This window comes from Nothoprocta perdicaria, unplaced genomic scaffold (assembly GCF_003342845.1).
Source record: "Nothoprocta perdicaria isolate Ctin4 unplaced genomic scaffold, notPer1 scaffold_329, whole genome shotgun sequence".
NCBI classification, from domain to species: domain Eukaryota; kingdom Metazoa; phylum Chordata; class Aves; order Tinamiformes; family Tinamidae; genus Nothoprocta; species Nothoprocta perdicaria.
The window spans coordinates 310,342-328,545 of NW_020455565.1; the positions used below are offsets into that span (position 1 = coordinate 310,342).

General features: G+C 37.6%; 1 protein-coding gene across 2 annotated transcripts in view; it reads right to left on the minus strand.

Moving 5' to 3' along the window:
* Positions 1 to 18,204, minus strand: part of GALNT1 (polypeptide N-acetylgalactosaminyltransferase 1) — a 56,057-nt gene that overhangs the window by 28,772 nt on the left and 9,081 nt on the right. For both annotated transcript variants that reach the window (XM_026043286.1, XM_026043287.1), the window contains 2 exons: positions 15,137 to 15,363; positions 9,486 to 9,660 (listed from right to left, as the gene is read on the minus strand). In XM_026043286.1, the coding sequence (XP_025899071.1) occupies positions 9,486 to 9,660; positions 15,137 to 15,275 (314 nt within the window). In that variant the 5' untranslated portion in view covers positions 15,276 to 15,363. The remainder of the gene's footprint in view (positions 1 to 9,485; positions 9,661 to 15,136; positions 15,364 to 18,204) is intronic.

An 18,204-nucleotide genomic window follows, 5' to 3' on the forward strand; every position in this document is an offset into this window, starting at 1 on the left:
AACAGATGTTACATTTTCTGTATGTAACAGTCTTGCAGGAAACCAATTACATACTACCATAATGCTTATGCAGTGAGATGCAACAAGAAAAATGTTCCTCATTGAAGTATGATATTAAAACAATTTTTGTAGCTCATTTTCTAGAAGTGATGTAGTATTTACATTCTGTATTAGAAATACATCCCACATTTCTAAATATCACAGGACAGATCTTTACCTCTTCCTTGACTGCCAATTATTCTCCACAGATGAGGAAAGAGAAGACAAATAACACTAGAATACTTTTTTTTTTTTTTTTAATATTGAATTGGCAAAATGGGGCCACCCATGCTTATTTGAAGGAAAAAACAACAAAAACACCTAGTGGACTTCTACCTGCACTAGTTGAGCTACGGTTTGCTACATCTGAGTTTTATGGCCAGATTTTATCAGCTTTTTTATGGAAACAAGGCATGACCAATAATTTCAAACAGCACAAAAATATTAACAGCAGCAAAACCCTTGACAAACCTTTGCTTCTCCACCCAGCGCATTCTGATAAAGGACAACATAAGCCAGAACATGTGCTATGCACCATGTAGCTCAGCTAGGCAACCTTACTAGAGCTCAGAGCAGAGCTAGTACACACAGTGAGATTCCACAGTGCTGACAGGTTTTTGGAAGATAAAATATGAACAGTTTATCATTTATTTTACAATTTTGTCCTTTTGATTTTGCGGGTGGTAAATAATAGTTATACATAAAAGCTGTGGTTATAAACATATCATTTGCCAGGATTGGGGATTACTCCTTTGTCAAATTTAAAGCTTTACTGAAAATCATGTCTTAACTCCTTTTGTGAAACGTCAGGCTTTAACTAATGATATCTGGTGAATCTTGCTGCAGTGTCATAAAGTGTCACCACTTGGTTGTTTAACCTGGCAATTTACAAGAAGTTAGAGTTTGCAGTAAAGGCAGGTAATAAAGCTGAGGCACAGCCATACCTAATGAACAGCCTACTTTCTGCTTAAAGTAGATGAAAGCAGGTCTGAATTAAGACTTTAAGTCACACTGAAGCAGCTGAAGCTGAGCTGTTTTTTCCTGCCACCTCTGTTACAGAGATGGTAACCTCCACCTGAGTTAAAAAGCTCCAGCATTACAGCACTATGTTTGTGGTAAGTAGTGACTGAGTCTGTCCTAGGGATCACCAGCTGCCTTATGATATCATTATAAACAAGGACATTAATAAAATTGATTTCAAGACAAGTATTAAGAATACATAAAGCCTACTACTACTACTTCTTGTGACAGAGGCCAATGGGATTCTCGCCTGCATCAGGAGGAGTGCTGCCAGCAAGACAAGTGAGGGGATCCTGCTCATCTACTCAGCTCTGCAGAGGCCGCACCTGGAGTACTGTGTGCAGTTCTGGGCTCCCAAGTATGAGAGGGACGTGGAGCTTCTAGAGAGGGTCCAGTGGAGGCAACCAAGATGACTAAGGGACTGAAACATCTCTCGTACGAGGAGAGACTGAGTGAGTTGGGCCTGTTTTCTCTGGAGAAGAGAAGGCTGAGAGGGGATCTGATTAACATGTGCAGTACATGAAGGGGGAATGCAAGTACCTGACGGGAGAAAGGGGCCAAGCTCTTCTCAGTGGTGGCCAGTGACAGCACAAGGGGCAATGGAGACAAACTGAAACACAGAAAATTCCATGTCCATGCGAGGAAGAACTTCTTCACTGTAAGGGTGACAGAGGCCCTGGAAGAGATTGCCTAGGGAGGTTGTGGAGTTTCCTGCTCTGAGGTCTTCGAAACCCACCTGGATACCACCTTGTGCCATATGCTCTAGGTGTCCAAGCTGGAGCAGGGAGCTTGGACTAAAGGATCTCTAGAGGTCCCTTCCAACCTTAACCATTCTGTGATATTACAAGCAAACTGCAGAAAATTTGCACTGGAAAAAACATTTCCACTACAAAGAAAACCAACACAACCAAAAGAGCTAAAAGCAATACTAATGAGAAAGAGGGAATCACTGAACACCATAGTGTGCCAAACCTCTTCTCAATGACTTTGCATAAAACCACAGTAATTTGTTCTTATGACAACTACAATTAATCTTTCCTAGTAGGTGACCTGGATGCATACTTCCACCCAGTCTGCCAAAACGTCTGCCTTCAATAGCATTATGTTAATTTACCTGACATCAAGAGTATGAAATTTTCCTTTCTTCTGATTTCAAAGATATGGATATAAGAAAGGTCGCATTATCTCATGATTCAAGTAGAAATCTTCTTTAGACCCTGGAAACAAAATCCAAAATGGGCCTTAAAACCATTGTGGTTACATAATTCAAGCAGAACGTCACAAATATAATTACCTAAAATTGACTGCTTTTCCTACCCCGAAAGTGATCCTAAGAAAGCATCTTTATTTTTATTCAAAGAATTGTGTACTTAAGAATCAAAATTCAAACTTAATTCCAAACTTAAAACTCTTGCCAAATTATTTTGCATGTTTGACCTAGCAATTTGATAATATATGAATATATATGAATGACTGCCCATCCAAGATGAAAGATATTCTAATTAAGAATGAGGTCACCAATAAAGAAGACATTAAAGAAAACAACTTATAGAAAGCAAACTGATTTTTAAAGTTGTTTTAAATTTATCTAGGAAAAAAATTTAGACACAACTTCTTCTCGCTAGTGGATTAAATTAATATCAACAAGAAAATTTCCAAATTTTTATTCTGCACTAATCCAGTAATAAAAACACACAACAAAAAGAGTCAGATGAAAAGTGTTCCTGGTTAGAAACAAATGCCAGTCTTTAAATGTCTCCCCTACTTTCAGACTTTCAGCACTATCATGACTGGAGGGCACATTACTAGTCACCACATCTGACTCTCTCTCCAGATTCCTGGTAAATTATCAATCTGAATTTCTAGCTTGCGACAGAGCACTGGATAATTTTTTATCTCCCACTATCTTTACAACTTCGCTTTGATTTTCTCATACATCACCACAGCCCGAGCTTAAGGAGTACCAAAGGTTCACAAAACGTATCACAGTTCATGGACCAATTTTAATCCCAATGGCTACTTAATACTCTCTATTACGATTTTTATTATTATTCTACCTCACCAAGTGCTACTGCAGGCACCTGCCAAAAGCTCCAATCTCACTTTCCATCACCACAGTTCTGTCCCATTCCTTCCTTTACACCAGACCTGGCAATCATATAGCTGCAGGGTGCATTTGTTCATTTTGCTGATTCAACAGCATACACTTTTCTCCCCCCGTTTTGGTGAGCAAGTCTCCATTTAGCCTATGAATTCATGCAGTCATTGGATCAAGTGGGAAAACTTCTTTTAGCTGCTGGCCCCACCAGATTACATCTCATCTGAAATGATTCCATTAGCTTTTCTCCTGGATAAATTAGAATAATTAAAATGAAAAACATTGAGACACCATATAGATGTAAATTCCTCAAGCATTGCCATTTAAAAACACCACGAAGCTCAACATATTTAATCATACTCCAAGAATATACAAATGTATATATACATTTATTAGTCTTATCGCCAGTAGATTTTTTTTCAAATAAACTATATTCACCAGGCAGCAACTATGTAAGTTTGATTTGTACCTTATTATGATGCAACTGTAACAAAATAGATATCAAAACTTTGCAGTGAAAACTAAGTTTTGAGATGTTAAAATGTGAGTTCTAGTATATTCTCACATGTATATGCTGAGTTGAAGACTTCAAACATATGCTTGAAAAAAAAAAGTGTTGTCAAAGCAGATTACAGTCACATCAAGTGCAATGCTACACTGCTTCATGTAATTAACAGCATCTGACACACCTAAAAGCCTAATCTAAATACATTTCTTCGTTAGAAAGGAAATTACAAGAGTTAGTCATATGGGAAATTTACTCAGAAAGGTGCCCATCATAACTCTTACAAACTCCACAACATTTGGTTAAGTTAATATCCAAAAGAATGACCTGCAACAAACAAAAGCTGCCTACTTTCTCCTGGTGATCAAAGGAAGTTTGAAGGCAAGCCTTTAGTAACAACTTATATCATCCACATTACTGCACTGGTTAAATATTGGTATAAATTTAAGATGTAGATTACTGAAGTTAATATTAACTTCTAAAAGTAGAAGATGCTCCTACTTTTTTTCCCCCTAAATGGCTAGAGTCAAAGTTGCATGCATTTAAACCTATTTCACTCAAAAAACACTGGATCATCATTTGGCTTAAAAACTCTGGTTATGCCTTAACACCATCTCCACCATTCAAAAGCTACATTACACACTCTTCTTTCAAACAGACAGTTGAGATGAGGACCCTTAAAATATCTTGTACATTATGCAGGACTAAGATATGACTTTTTTGAAAAAGAAAAAAACAACAACACTTGATTGCTGCAGAACCTGAAGCCCTGGAGTGCAAAGGCAGCCAATGCTCTCCACACCAACTGCTGGTGCTGGTCTGCTCTGTGGAGGTCACTAGGCCTCCTACCTTAAACGGCAAGAAAGCCTCCTCACTTGGAATCTCCAGCTCAAGTCAGGACTGGAGCTTACACAACACTGCCTGACATGGGTCTATTCCAGATGTGCCTGCAGTGCCTCCAGCCATGAACACTGGGGCCAGAGGAAGAGTTTTTCTAGTGCAAAGGAGACAGAACTGGGATCAAACTCTCATCTCAGGGATCCAAAAGACTCACTTTTTTTTTACTACATTCAACAAGCAGTAAAAACCAGGGGCCTGACAGCCTCAACCTCAGTACATGGTGCTCATTCTCCATTTTGCAAATCAGATTCAAAGACAACTCAAGCAGACTTGAGATCAAAGCCAAATCACATGACATACAAATTTCACACATTCAACTTATTCATTAACGACCTGGATGAAGGGCTGGAGTGCTCCCTCAGCAAGTTTGCGGACGATACCAAACTGGGAGGAGTAGCTGATAGCCCTGAGGGCTGTGCTGCCATCCAGAGGGACCTGGACAGACTGGAGTACTGGGCGGTAAGAAACCTCATGAGGTTCAACAAGGGCAAGTGCAGGGTCCTGCACTTGGGGAGGAATAACCCTGGACACCAGTACAGATTAGGGGTGGACCTGCTGGAGAGCAGCCCCACAGAGAGGGACCTGGGTGTCATGGTGGACGACAAGTTGACCATGAGGCAGTAGTGTGCCCTGGTGGCCAGGAAGGCCAACGGGATCCTGGGATGCATTAAGAAAAGCGTCTCCAGCAGGTCGAGGGAGGTGATCATCCCCCTCTACTCAGCCCTGGTGAGGCCACATCTGGAGTACTGTGTCCAGTTCTGGGCTCCCCAGTACAAGAGGGATGTGGAGCTGCTGGAGAGAGTCCAGTGCAGGGCTACCAGGATGATCAGAGGCCTGGAACATCTGCTCTATGAGCAAAGGCTGAGAGAGCTGGGCCTGTTCAGCCTGGCGAAGAGGAGGCTGAGGGGGGACCTGATCAGCGTGTATAAATACCTCAAGGGAGGCAGTGAGGAGGAGGGGGGCGGCCTCTTTTCAGTGGTGGACAGCGATAGGACTAGAGGAAATGGCTTCAAACTGAAGCATCGGAAGTTCCACAGGAACTTAAGGAAGCATTTCTTCACTGTGCGGGTGACAAAGCACTGGAACAGGCTGCCCAGAGATGTTGTGGAGTCTCCTTCTTTGGAGATCTTTAAAAACCCGCTTGGATGCAGCCCTGTGCCACGTGCTCTAGGTGACCCTGTGTGAGCAGGGGGGTTGGACTCGATGACCTCTGAGGTCCCTTCCAACCTTCGACATTCTATGATTGTATGATTCTAACTACACACTTTCCAGCCTGAACACCAGTACCAGACAATCAGAGCTGAGCATCTATTTTAGTCATTGCCACCTATGGTGCTTACTGGTGAATTGCAAGGCAATAACTAAAGTAAAATCAAGGCAAGACTGGTGTCTTTATTCACCCATCTTTGCTGTCATGTCAAGCTCACAGCTTTTCCTGGCAGTATTTTCCTGGCAAGTACAAATCAACTACCACCTGGATGACTCGTGTCAAATAGAGCAAGAAATGCTTACAAGAAATATTCTATTAACAACTTACTGCCAACACAGTCAGACCAATCTGCCAGCTACAGCTGCTTGCTTCCTCGCCACAACATTCCCTTTGGATGGCAGCCCTGTCAGTGTTCTTAGTCTAAATGGGCCAGTCCAGAGATGTGAAAGAATCCAGATGGGGAAAAGAAAATCCATTTCTTCCCCGCTCCCCACCCCCCACCACAATTAAACACATCATCAAGTTATGGCATTTAAACAAACTGGAATAACATTTTCTCTTGCACATGAAGGATGACTAGAAACTCTGATATATCTCAAAGATTTTAAAAGCATTTACATGCCTACACAGTTTTGGGCCAAAAAAATAATATAAGCCTATTAAAATTTCCAAGGCTTTTCTACAGAAGAGAGTTTTAAACCTGTAGACCTGTGAAACTGAGAAGTTCCCCTGAGCTGGGGAAGTACTTAATAGTTATTAAAACAACTCCCATTTCTGTTCTTCTGCTAAGAAGTCTTAGCCAGAAAGGCAAACGATGTCCTGAGTTATGTGCAGAGATTAAATTCTGAACATCCAGATACAGGAGTGCAAGCTAGAAGGTTGAAGATACTAAAGCAGTACCTGCCTCAGAATTACACAGGACTGAGCAGAGTATAAAAGCAGAGACTGCCTTTACGTAGATTACAGGGGTGCTGGGCAGAACAACCAGCGTAAATGATAATATAGACTGCTTCATAAACCTGCTCTCCAGCTGCTAGATTATGTCAACTGTACAGCAAATAGGTTGTGGCACATCCAATTTCACTAGATTTTCCATGGTTAACTGTTAGGCAAAAAAGTGACTTTACACTTTTTGATACTTGAGTATCAAAAAAAAATAAAAATAAAAATAAAAAAATAAAAGACGCAGCCGAAGAACTGAGATGTCAGAATGATCCGTCTTCTGCCATGGTCATCTTAGAATTTACCCCAAAGCTGTGAAACAATTACATGGCTGAAGAGCTTAATCACTCTCTGAACACACCACGCACTTCTCAAAAACCTTGATGGAAAGAGCTACCAGCAGTTGCACTGTAAAGCACACAGAAGAGGTAAGGAATGGCTAAAATTACCCCTCCTCCCACTCTTACAACTCTACCCATGTTAGCAGGGATTTAGACAGCACAAGAAAAAAATCCTGACTAAGCAGTTACAACAGACCCAACTGTGCCTACACAGCAGAAAATGCTTCTAGCCATGTGAATATTTCAACTATAGGGATAAATAACTTCACATGACATATCCGAACATTTTTATTTTTCACAATTCTGAAAATAGCTTCACTTTTCTTGAAGAAGATTATTAACCCACAGGTACAGATTGAATAGGTTCTGCATTGTAAACACTGTAACATTACATTTTGCTTGAGAAATGTTAGCACACTTTTTAGCTTCCTAATTACTAAGAAGTTTTGGAGAAAATACTGAAAGTATGAATAAAGGTATTGCTTTTGGAGATGATTTTTACCAAAAATCTTTAAAAAAACCTCAGAGTGAGTGGGCATTAAAATTCTTTCCAGCAAAATATAATAGAAAATCAATCAGTCTTAATCCATTACTCAAGATTTTACTTTACGATTCCATTTTTTTCATATAGTCTTGTAATAATATCTGTATCCATAAAAATGTACAAGATGAGCAAATATAATGCTACTTAAAGTATAATGCATATCATAGTGCAATAAAAAGAAAAATAAAAAGAGAGGGAGACCATAGACAAGCGTGCAAGACAGGAAAATTCCTTCAGCTGGCTTGACTTGAATATTTTAATTTGACTTCTCTGTGAAAGCTTAAGTAGTGCGCTTTAGTATTAACATGGTAAGAGTTTACAACAATTTCTCTTTCCAGTTTGAAGCCAAAAGTAAATTTTAAAGCTGACAATTACAAACAGACAAGACAACTAGTGATATATGGAATTTTATTTCTCATTTTCCTAAACTATAAAGTGATGTAATAAATACATCTAAGCTTTCCAATACTAGCTCCGATAAGCAAAAGATGTTCTTTAATCACCTTGTTTCCGGGATTGCAATGAAAAATTACTCATATTTATCTTTTAAATAAACCAAACATGTAACTGCTACTTCCCCAAATTTGTGTTATTTCTTTCAATTCTCTTCTTTAAAAAAGTACAGAAATAACTCCAATTAGCATTTCAACCTCACTAAATGTCTCAAGATCTCCCTTGCAGTTAAAACAAGTTTCACAGGCTAACTAGAAATTCCTTAATCAGTAGTAGTCATCACTATACTTAGAGACAACTTCTTATTCTATAGAGAAAATGTTGTGCAGACATTATGTATGAATCTGCCCAAGTGTCAAAAGAGATCCATTGCCAAGTAATAACTATAATCAGAACAATAATGTGTGACAAGAAAAGCAACGCACTTACATACACAAAGGGGAGGGTAAAAATGTTAATATTCAAAAATCTCAAAGTTCATGCATTGTGTTCTTCCACGATACTGAGAAACACAAAAGCGGCAACCACAAAATCTAGCAAATAATAATATCAAAGTTTATTAGTAAAAACCATTAATATAGAACATGCACACTTTGCCCATTACTACAATGGATATCACATACAAACCAGATGTTTAACCATGAATTTGTCAGGGCTTCTTCTCAATCCTCCTCACATCATTTTTTGAGGTAGGAAATTAAAACAAATAATCCAACACTTACATCTTTCATATATAGCAAAAGCAAGCTGAGTTTGCGCAGCACTTTATTCTTGCATCAGGATGCAAGTAGTTGATTAGGACAGTATTATTTCATAGCTCTATTTAACTTGAGAGTCCCTTTAACTTGAAGGGCAGGAGTGTGAAAAGGAGACGTTTGCCAGGGCAGCCTCAGGAGAGTAAAGCAATCCTAGTTTTATTTAAAGTAAAGCTACAATTTTCTAATTATCCATGATTCAAATAATTCTGAAAGGATCAATATCTTAGAAACAAGATCAAATATATCCGAAAAAAGTTCAAGTGAAGCTGCACACATTTCATTAGGTATTAAAATAAGTATTTATTTTTTCCTTTCATCACGCTTTTCACATAATGCAGGTTTTTTTTTAGCCTGGCTCATAACGTCTCAAAATTTTCAAAAGTTTGGCATATTAGCAAAACTTTGTTTTCCATTCAATCAACTGACTTTCTACAAATATAAAGCCTGCTCAGGTAATAATTGGAGCAAATTATGATAAAAAACACAGTTCATTCGACACAATCTTATTTGTAAAATAAGTACTATATATACACTGGAAATCCTACTACTTCTCAAGTTCACATGAATAACTTGCAGAACTGAACTCTCGCTCTGGATCACTCTTTGCCTTTTCTTCATTTACGTAGACTACATCTTTAATACAATATTACATCTTTAATACAATACGGTACTTACCCTTCTAACCTGACATCAGGTAGAGATCTGTTGAGTGCAATCAATTCACTTGCCATTAAATTAAATTGATTTATTTTAAACATTTCTTTCATTTTTTCCTGCTCCTCTTTCGGAATGACCACAGGCTTCCCCATTTCTCCAGGTCCTTCGTGTGGCTTTTGCATAGGTTCTGGAACTAAGGGCAAATATATTAAAACGTAAGTGATGCTACTTTTATGCTTGCTTTTATTTAATATATTTCATTTTGTATTGTAGGAGTATTCCTGTTTAAAATGAAGTTGTAAAATTATCATTTTTAGAAGTAGAAAAATGGACATATGGACATTTAACAGAAGTTATCAAGTTTCTCTCAGGCACCACAATTTCACTTGAAAAAAAACACCATGTTCATGGTGTTCCATCACCATGTTCTAAGTTTCTTTACTATACTTTTAAAAGTCTCTAACAACATACACATATATGTATATATTTTTATTTACAAATATTTATTGACTTTTCTCCTAGATTATTCTGAATTCACAAATAATCAATTTAAAATATTACTACTTAACAAATTCATTGCAAAATAAAATGAAGGGCCTAAGTAGAGCAGTGGGGAAAATAATAGCAGAGTCCTCATTAACATGCCTAAATTGAAATGATCTTATCATCTTTAGTCTCATCCTAGCACAGTATAAGTTTATGCCATAAGCAAAGAGGTATGTAAAGAATGAATAAACAAACAAAAAAACCCCACATGCCCAAACCTTCTACCTTTGCTAAAACAAGACTCAAAATCCATATATACTAATAAATGAAACACTTTGCTGATTTGAATTTAACATTTATCAGTTACAACCATAATAACTTCCATAAGAGAAAACTTTCATTTTCAAATATCATCAGTGTAGCAAAGCACAGAAAATCCTTCCAGTATGGAGTTACTTTCCTTCGACCACAAAGCTCCCTTTGACTGTAAATTGATCCATTACTAGAAGCTGCTAGCCAGCCAGTCATATATAGAAAGCTTTGACAGCATCAGTACATCCAAATAATCCTAAACAGGATTCAAAGCCCTTGTTTTGGCTATATTTTGAAATAAGGAAGAACTAAAGGAAATACAGGTTGCACAAGTAGAAACAACCACTACCACCCACAAAACTACACTTGCCTTTGAAGGAATAGTTATGAATATGCTACCATTATGAAAATTCTAGCAAATTGGCACTTTAATGTACAGCTACAAATTTTGGAGCCAAATGAACAAAGGCCTTAATCATCTCTTAATCCAGAAGGAAATCTGGTAATGTTTTTAACAGCTATTTGAGCCATTTACTATTGTAAAGACTTACTATTGTAAGTCTTAAAAACTATTATTGACTATTAGTTTTTAAGAGGTCAGGATCTTTTCCAGTTCTTTATTAAAGCAAACAAGAAAGAGCTCTTTATGTTTATAGTATATAGACAAATTCCCTTTTACCAGGGAATGTGCCTCATGCAAAGCAGTTACTGCAAAACCTGAGGCCTAAATTTAGAAGGGAAGAAGGACTGCTTCCTTTCTTCCATTTCCATAGGTGCACTGGTAAACTAACTCAAACACCAAATTCAGCCTGCCTTGGAAAAGCCACAACAATTGCATGAAAACTCTTTTGGCAAGTAAAACTTTCCTTAAAAGTTTTATCTCCTTGACACAGCTCAACCCTAATAGAAAAAGGCTGATTTACAAGAGTGAGGTGTGAATAGTATGAATTCCCTATTTTCAAGGATTAAGTCGCTGTTCTGTATCTCAAACTTGCTTACCTTTCTTTTTTGGAATTTAAGTGGATGGAGATATACAGAACCCTGAATCCAAGCCCAGCAACTCCATTTTTATTGAAAGAATCAAATTTGAAACAGAAGCCTTAATTGGCACTTTCTGACCAGTTTTGGTTTAAATTCTGTCATTGCCCCCAAGAAAAGAGCATAAATAGTAAACAGCTGAGATACCACATGACTGATGCCAATCTTTTTGGTCTGAGAGAAGACTTTTTTGCATGTCCTCTAAACATCATATAAGTGGAAAGAAAAAAAAAAGCCAGGAAACATCATTTGAGAAGTTTATTTAGTAACCATACCAAATGCTAAAGCTAATGCAAATGCTAAAGTTTCTTTGCAGTATTAACTTTAAGGAGTCTATAACCTAAGGTAGGGAAAGACTAATTAGATTTTCACTGAACTCATGACCTCAAATGAAATGCAAGATTCTTGCAAAAGGTAAGACAAAGATGTGCACCAGGTGTTTATTAACAAAATTGCAATACTATCTGAGCCTCTCCTGTTAGTACGAAGCGGGCCCTTTTCTTAGTGATAGGGAACAGCTTGAACCCTTTGGGCCTACGACTTGCTTACACTTATCAGTGAGTTTTATCAACCAGCTGAAGTTTAAACTGCAATGCTGAATCCCCATTTGGAAAAGATAGTACTTAACTACAAATTATTTTAATTGCAGGTTTAGAAAAACTGCTTTCCAAGACATGAATAATGCTTACAAAGGTTCACTCTTTTTGACTTTTACAATCATTACACACACAGCAACTGCCTTTAGCTATGAACCATTACCCTTTGTGACTCTGGCTGAAGAATGACTGTTGATGTTGCGTAGTTTGATTAGCTGAAACCTAACAAAACAAGAAGCACACAAAAACAAACAAAAACAACATACAGTATATCTGGAAAATACAATATAGTAAAAACAAGGAATCAATCAATTCCTGTCAATAGGAAAAACAGCACTCCCTCCCGTTGGCTGCAGGGGATGGGGGTGTGGAGAGAAAGAGCAGCAGGAGCAGCCAAGACAAGCACAGACTCCTCTCCCAGCCCGTCTGGAACTGAACCGATCCCAGCATGAGTCAATGCTATGATCTCACTTCCCCAAACACACAACTGTGGCCAGGAAGTCTCTTGGAGCTCCTGCTGTCATATTTAGTCATGGTAGAAGGCACAGGCCAAGACTTAACCTATGGCTAGTTCATCATGTGTTAATCTATCATATCCCTCCCTGCAGTTTCATCATACACTGACCATTACTTGAGCCACAGAACAGTTCCCTGAACTAGGCTATGTTCCACAGCCCTCCCCAAAGATTTTTCCTTGATCTTCAGTATTTCCCAGTCCATCCCAAATTCCTAACAGAAATTCTGAATTCCTGCTTCTCCTAAAATTAATTCAAGGCAGCTCCCACAATCATCACAGAACCTCTGCAACCTCACTGCCATCCCAGATCCCCCGGGTACCTCTCAACAAGGCTGCAATCACTTCACAAGCTAGCTCTTGCCCTGAGCAGACTTTGCAAAGGCGGGCACTCTCACTAGTGGGCCACAATCCATATGTTCTGAATAGCTGGACTGAGCAATACTGAGGAACACCTGTTCTATTAAAATAAATACCAGCAAATTCCTTTACAGCGTTTATTGTGCAAATTATTCAAATTAATAGTCATAAAAGTATACACCAAATCAATGTTAGGCTGAAACTGAAGCTCATAATTTAGGACACTGGTATCTTACACCATACAGGGAGGAAAGACTCCTCTCAAGACAACTTAGAGCACAGCTCTAAGTCTTATTCTGCAAAAGTCTCACCCTCCATTTTCAAATTTTGAAACTCTTTTTAGAGAGAGCACCCAATAACATAATGAACATCTAGAATAGCCACAATTCTTACCATTGTTTGCTCCTAATGAAATATTTAAAGATTTTTTATGATAAGGCAAGCACAGCTTGAAGTAAGCTCAGATACTTCAAAAATAAATTTATGTATATATTGAGTAGGTCCATTAAAGGCTATGCAGTGCTTCCACAAGTTGCAAACAGGGACTATATGCTACAGCAATACACACAACAAATTGCTCACAACAAATTGTAGATTCAGGAAACTACAGAATTCCCATTTGTAGGAAAGTTTGACTGAACCACAAGAACTCATCCAATTATGGACATAATAGGAGGCTTTTAACAGAGAATTTATAAAAAAAGCCAGAATGGAGGCAGTACTCAACTACCAACTAAAACTAAGGCTGAATAGGTAATAACGAAGCCAATCATTAAAAACTGCAAATTTTCCTTAAAGGACCTCTTTCAATGCATCCTAAGAAAAGCTTTCTAAACAGAGAAAGTTTTCAGTTCTCAACATTTCAATTGGCACAGACTGTTCACAGATTCTGAGGACAGAATCCTAAGCTTCCTCAGATGTGAGGAATCAAGTGCACAGGAGAAGTTTCACCTCAACTAGTCAACTAAATTAACACCCTATTTTGAAATACTTTTCAAAAACTTTTATTTTGCTATATACCTATAATGATTTCAAGTGTTAATCCATTTGAAGTTTAATATTATGTATTTAATCAAATCAAGTTTGAGACAGTTATCTATAAATAAATAAAAACAAACTTAATTGCTGCTGATCAATATCAAAAAAGCCAAGTTTGCAAGAGCAAGACAGCTCTGAAAAAATCTGGCATAATCAACTTACGATCCCATAAAAACCTTAGGGAGAATCCAAAAAGTAGATCAATTATTTATTGGTCTGTGGAAACTGATAAGCCCATTTTGATCATGGACTGGGGCGGGGGGGGGTGGAATCCTACACATCCCCCTAATGTTGTTCTGTAATAGAGAGCAATACTCCTGAAGCACTTCAGGAAAAAAAAATTACAATGAAGTCAAAATCATCTATAATTTATGTCAACAGCTGAAAAATATTCTCTGACAGAAAGCACTAAATCCTGAGCACAGTTGGCTAACTGGACTTAAATCATGCCTTGCTGCATGATTTTCCAATAACTACTGTGGTACACGTATACTGAACCTACACAAGCTTTATATTTTACAACGCTCTTTTGATCTTGCCCGCAGAAGGAGAATACCACTAATTTCAATATGTTTCACAACTATCAGGGACTATCAGCCACTGCCTGCAGTTGGAAATGCCTACACTGAAAGAGAGCAGAGGTGACATTTCCTAGCACTCATCGTTTCCCCTCCTCACATATGGCAACTGCTATACAACAAAAGCTGGTAAGACATATGCAGTTGGTATTCAAGTAACACATGGCCAGGTCCTCTGACTGATATTTGAAAAATGGGATGAAACTAACAGAATAGAAAAAAATAGCTGAAGAGTTTTACCACTGACTATCAGAGCTATAACTTATGAAAAAAATCTCTGCTTTGTATCTATTTTATTCTAGTTATTTTGATAGATCTATTTCCAACTTTTTTGGTAGTAAGACTACTGTGCATTATTATAATCACTGGTCATATTTTGGCTTAAATTGAAGGCTTTTTTGTTTGTTACCAATAAGTTTACTGAAGTCGATAGTATTTCCAATATGTGTGTTATATTATGCTAACATTAGCTTATGTTCCTGAATTGCTTATTGCACAGCAATTATTGCTTTACTATACTTATGCTTAAATTCTCACATATTGCAGATTAAGATGCCCACTGAAGATGCATCTGAGAAGGACGATGGCTGAATTCTGTAAAGTTTTAAAGAGACATTGCATACCCAATTGCTAAGTTTTGCAACACCTAGTACTGCTTTTATACCATTGGGTAAAAATATCAAAAGTTTAAGAGAAGCATGATTTTAAAAAAGTATAATTTAAAAAGGACTCAGGGAGAAAACTTACCATCACCAGCAGGCAGGCCTCGTTCTTTTTTCTCATCACATTTGTTGCACTCACTGAAGTAAAGCAATAGAAACATATCCAGAAGGACCCAAACCAATGAGGTGGCAAGGACCACCTTGCAATATGCAAATTTTCTCATGGCACTACTTCAAATACAAAAATTAATAAATATAAATAAAAATAGCAACTGATTGCTTTAATCCAGTTTCATACACCACGTCCTATATCTGTAAAAAGAAAAAAAAAAAAAGAAACTGTCAAAAAGGTTACCAGAGGGCGGAAGCTAAAAACAGCAATTTTAATTATGTTTTAAAGATGATTTATGTTAATTATGACAAGCCTGTATGCATTAAAATGAATACTCTTTTTATGCCTACAGGATTAAGAGAGCAGGGCCAATAAGGCAGATTTTTTTTTTTTTTTTTTTTAAACACTGGAACTATACAGTTTTAAGCAACTGGAAACAAGCTAAGCAGAAATACACAACTAGCTCAGAAAAGCTAACTGGCTGATATTCCTCATACTTCCTTCATACTGTACACACTGATGTTCTGTACTACACTGATAATCTATCAAGAAAAAGCACATATATTACTGTTAAATGACATATCACGCTTTAGTCATATAGACAAATGCTTTGCTCTCAGTGAACTGAAAGCAGTATCTATTTTGTTAAAATTCAAAAAAACAAATACACACCACCATGACCATTTACTAGACATTCAGAAACCAAAGACTTCAACATTTAGATGCTTAAAATTTAATAATTTAATATTTGAATAGAAAGTAAATATATATGCATTTTTCAACAAGTATGAATTAAAACATCAGAAGTCTAACTTTTAAAATCCCATTTTATTGTTTTCTAAATTTTTAACAGCGATAGCTATGTTCCATCAATGCCAAAAAATATTTGGAAAAAAAGAACAGCTAGGAGTTGTTCACTGAAACTAATCTGAAAAAAATATATATGTATTTTTAACTAAGAGGCTTTCCTCCCCCACCACTACTTTGTGCATTACATGGTTTATGTTATACAATCAAACTAGAGAATTCTGCTAACTGCTACTGTACATAAAATGAGTAAGGTTAGAATTTGTCTTGGAAATATTTCCTTTGTGTCATTTCTCCTGCTTCCTATTAGCAAGGAATTGCCTTCTGCCTATTGAATAATTGAATAAACTGCCTATTATTACATTCTTTATGGGATGAATTATTTCAACACAATGTTTTTCCAGAGTATTTCCCAGTGGGAATAACTAACTAGATAAACAGAATTACTCTCAATTTGTAAAATAAAACAAACTTAAAATACAACCTGTTCTTCAAAAATACATATTTAAATACATACACACAGTCTTTCAAACCTAAGCTGAAGTATTTTTGGAAAGGAGAACTTTAATCATGAGACATGATCATGCAGCAACCTCACCAAAAACCCTGCATACTATTAAAACTATTTTCCTTTTGTATTTCTTAATCATGATTTATTTCCTGCTTGTTATTTGCTCCTTGCGGCGAGTACTAAGATATCCCTTAAGTACAACTTGCTTCCTCTTCTCACAGGCTCTGAAGAAGGCTTTGTTGCCATGCACCCCCATGTAAATGGCACTGGATTGGATGGCACAGACATCTAGGAGCTTTTAACTTTTCACACCCTCCTGCTCCTGTGGGAATATGTCCCTTCCCTTCCTGCATAGGTGCACATTAACTGTCAAGAGTGAGCCCCATCTGGATTCCTCTCAATTTGCGACTACGCAATTCTGCAATAACACAGTGCAATACCTTGCCACAGCACACTGACAGAGTTGCAAGTCTATTCTGAAGCTATAAAATGCAAACTTCTCATGCTTAGCTCAGAAAGTCCCTGACCTTTTAGTCATTGTATGTTGGAAGGGTACTGTAAGGCTTCCAAGACCACTCACTTTGAGGGATAAGGGCTGTAGGGCAGGACCTTCCTCAAAGTGAGGCAGGGAGCATCCTGGGGAAACACTTGAATTTCCCTTTTAAATGAAGCACTACTAGGGGTCACAGGCACTTCTTAAGTGCCTGTACAACACAAATACATGAAACATGGCAAAGGAGCAAGAGGAATTACAAGTCTGTACACAGCTGCAAAGCTATTACTTCACTGAGATTACAAACATGAAATGGGATAGTTTATATAACTGGAGTATCACAAGTGACAGATATAGGCTCTGCAAGAAACACAGGCTTGGATTACAAGAAGGGTTGCACTATATAAAAGAGTGATTGATAAGCATCGAGCTCAGCGTAGAAATAGGTGGTGAGCCAAAACAAGGGCATAGAGACAAGGATTAGAGCATAGGTTATAAACAGGTCCCTGCTACAGACCACTTGCTCAAGGAAAAAAAACGAAGCATTCTTTAGGACAACTGCAGGAATCCTTATGATCATAGGACCCAGTAATCATCAGGGTAGTAATCAGCCCAGTATATGCTGGAAATGCAGAACGACTGTGCACAAACTGGGAAATTCCTAAACAACAGATTAATGGCAATTTCTCTATGCACTTAACAGATGAGAAAAGCAAAGCAACATGTTCTTTCCTTTCTCCAACAAGAAAAGATTTGTTGAGAATGTGAATGTCAAGGGCAACCCTGGCTGCAATAACCTGTATTAACTCCCAACTGTGGGAGTTTAGGATCCAGAAAAAAAGAGACCAAAATGTTACAAATCCGAACTTCAGAAGAGCTGATTTTGGCTGCTTCAGGAATATGCTTGAAGAATCCCTTGGGAAATAAAGAGGTCCAGGAGACCTGACTGATCATCAGTGACAAGTTCCTCTAAGTACAGTAGCACCTCTCTCTAATACAGACATGGCAGAAGGCCAGCACAGACGAACAACAAACTGAGTTCAAATGCAAAAAGGAAATACAGAGAAGGTAGAGTCAAACCTGCCTTGAAGGAATACAGAATCCTATAGAAAGTAAAGCATTGTTCGGTACAACTGAACAATTAATTTACTTGAGTCATTTTTAGGTATGAACCAAGTTCACCTTTGCTTATACCAGTAATCATTCCTCAACACAAGTGTCCGTAACTGA